General features: G+C 34.7%; 1 protein-coding gene across 1 annotated transcript in view; it reads left to right on the top strand.

The window, feature by feature from the left end:
* RPA1 (replication protein A1) overlaps nucleotides 1-2603 on the top strand; it is a gene marked incomplete in the record, with an annotated part of 41933 nt that overhangs the window by 15633 nt on the left and 23697 nt on the right. Inside the window, 2 exon segments of the mRNA XM_072429267.1 lie at nucleotides 1-73; nucleotides 1859-1979. Of these exon segments, the coding sequence (XP_072285368.1) occupies nucleotides 1-73; nucleotides 1859-1979 (194 nt within the window).

The following is a 2603-nucleotide window of genomic DNA, read 5'->3' as shown; positions in this document are numbered from 1 at the left end:
ACACCAGCAGCTGCAGCTCCAGCTCCTGCACCAGCTCCTGCTCCTGTGCAGAGTAAACAAGTTCAGAACTCAGGTGAGTTTTCTGAAATTTTGAGCTCTAGCTGTACTCATATTGTGTCTAAAATTGTATATAATGTTTTTTAAATGGTGTCAAATGGGACAAAAGCCCTATTGGTCTCACTTTAGAACTTGTGTGACAGCCTATTTTAACCTACCAGTTTTACATCATTGTAGTTAGGTTATTAACAACTTTTGATGCTTTCTAATTTTTTTTTTTTTTTTTTTTTTTTAAATGACTCTTTAAAGACCACACTTTTGTACTGTGCACATTAAGTTGTTCATATTTACCTATTTGTTTTACCGTGATGAAGATTTGGAGATAACATTATAAAAATAAATAGAAAGCTGTTAAGGGAAATGGTCAATTTTGAGACATCTCTAAACATTCAAATCAAAATACATCAAATACGGATCATTAGGTTCAGAAATGAAGTAAGCAGACATCAACAGATGCAGATTTTTGCATAGGTTAGCTGTAAGTCTCCAAATAGTCTTGTTGGAAGCTCACCTACCCATGTAGCATACAGTACAGAGCATGCATGAAAGCAGGTAAAATTACTCCTGAATAATGAAATATTTGTTCAAATCCACGTTATACAGTTTGAAATGTTAGCATCTATGTAGACAGTCAGCTGTCTGTTTTTTGCCAAAATACATTGATCGTAATATATGTACCCATTTACTCCATTCACACTAAATACATTGTGACAATTACAGTGCACAAAAAAGTGTGATGCAGTGCATAAGTTGTATAATTATTTTGAATATGGAACGCTTTAAAAAAACTGCCTTAAACTTGCACACTTTGTATCCAATCCACTTTAGTGTATGTGGTGACAAAGTGAGCAGACTTTTACATTGTGGACATCTGCGACTACTGCATCAATTGGTATACTGCTTAAAAAGATGCAATTCATGTTACATTTGTGTGTGTTAACAAAACACTAGTGTAAACAGGCATTTAACATTTACTTGGGATAGAGAGAACGTCTTCCCTGACACCACAAAGGTAAATGTTTTAATCTTCCTTTCCCTAACCATAAAAAAGAGAGTTTTTTCTTTCTTTTTTTTTTCTTGAACTCCACTTTAACTAAAGCTATTGAAGCTTTATTATAGAATCTTTATTTAGGTGATTGATAAGGATGCTGTTAAAGTATACTACTCTTTAAAAAGTAATAAAACATGAATCATTGATTTTAGATAAATGCATTTTACATGGATTTAGTGACCCTTTTAAAGTATTTTGGTCTCTAAGTTGATTTTATGAATTGCCTTTTTTTTCTTAAAGTGTAAGATTTCTAAAATAAATTATGTATGTAGACTTTAAGCGTTTTTTTTTATACCACTAACTTCCTGAAAATATTATGATTGGTAGTGGGTTTGGTATATATTTAGAGCCCTTTATTAGGATTACATCACTCTTTTTCCTGTACATGGTGTTAGACAATTCAAGTTAATGGGATGCCTCATAAGGCACATCACTCTATTTTGGCTTTTGGAGTAATATCTGCATTGCGGACACCACTATATGTGGGCTCAGTCTTCCCTCCAGGCCAAACCATTTAAAGGCTCTTGAATTTATCTTAATGATTCCTCCTGAGCCTTGTGGGTTGTTTAGTTATTTTTTACTTCATTGTATTATGGAAGCTTAAAAGCTTGTGTGGTTTCTGACTTAGGGACTGAACGCTGCAGTCACTTACATCCACCTTTATGTGTTTAATAATTCTCCATCTTTTAGTGTGTGTTTTATTTAGTCATCTTCCTTAAGAGTCTTGTATGGATTTTTCTCTTGCCACAGCTCCTCCTTCCATGAACAGAGGAATTTCTAAAACGTTTGGTGGAGGAGGATTATTAAGTACACCTGGTGGATCTCAAGCTAAGGTGGTGCCAATTGCCAGTTTAAACCCATACCAGTCTAAGTAAGTAACGGTCCTGTGTTCAGAGCTCTATTTTAATATTGATCAATTCTTTTTAACCCCCTAGCCGATAATCCTGAGTGTCGCTTAAAAATGAAAAAAAAAACAACTTACTTTGTTCCGTTGTTCCCCGGTGTCCTGCTGGTCCCCGCAGGTCCTCGGCACATGCCCTTCGATCTCCAGCCGCGAACTGCAGAAACAATCTCCGGGGTTTCCCGGTGATGTCGGTGCAAGCAGGAGGAGCAGTGGGAAATATATATAAAAAAAATTTTTTAATAGATTTTTTATTTAAAGTTTAATAATACATTTAATAAATATTGGACATATTTTGGTGAGTTATGCCTAAGACTTATAGTCTACAATGTAAAATAAATTTCCATTCAACGCTTCCAGTAACGCTTTTTGCATGGAAATATGGACACTAATAAAACGCTAGGGGGGTTAATATTTGATTAAGGTTCAATTTCTAAAAATCATAATGTTCCGTCTATGCTCAAAATGCACTAGAACATTACCACTATTTTGCTACTAAGTTTATTTTCCAGTTATTTTAGGCATGGAAATAAAGCATAGAAATCCATAGTGAAGTATTTATTTGCTCCCTGGTTGGTTTATTTGCTCCCTGGT

The sequence above is a fragment of the Pyxicephalus adspersus genome, chromosome 1, assembly GCF_032062135.1.
Source record: "Pyxicephalus adspersus chromosome 1, UCB_Pads_2.0, whole genome shotgun sequence".
In the NCBI taxonomy this organism is placed as follows: domain Eukaryota; kingdom Metazoa; phylum Chordata; class Amphibia; order Anura; family Pyxicephalidae; genus Pyxicephalus; species Pyxicephalus adspersus.
Note: the sequence above shows the minus strand (reverse complement) of the source record. Positions and strands in the feature narration are given on the sequence as shown.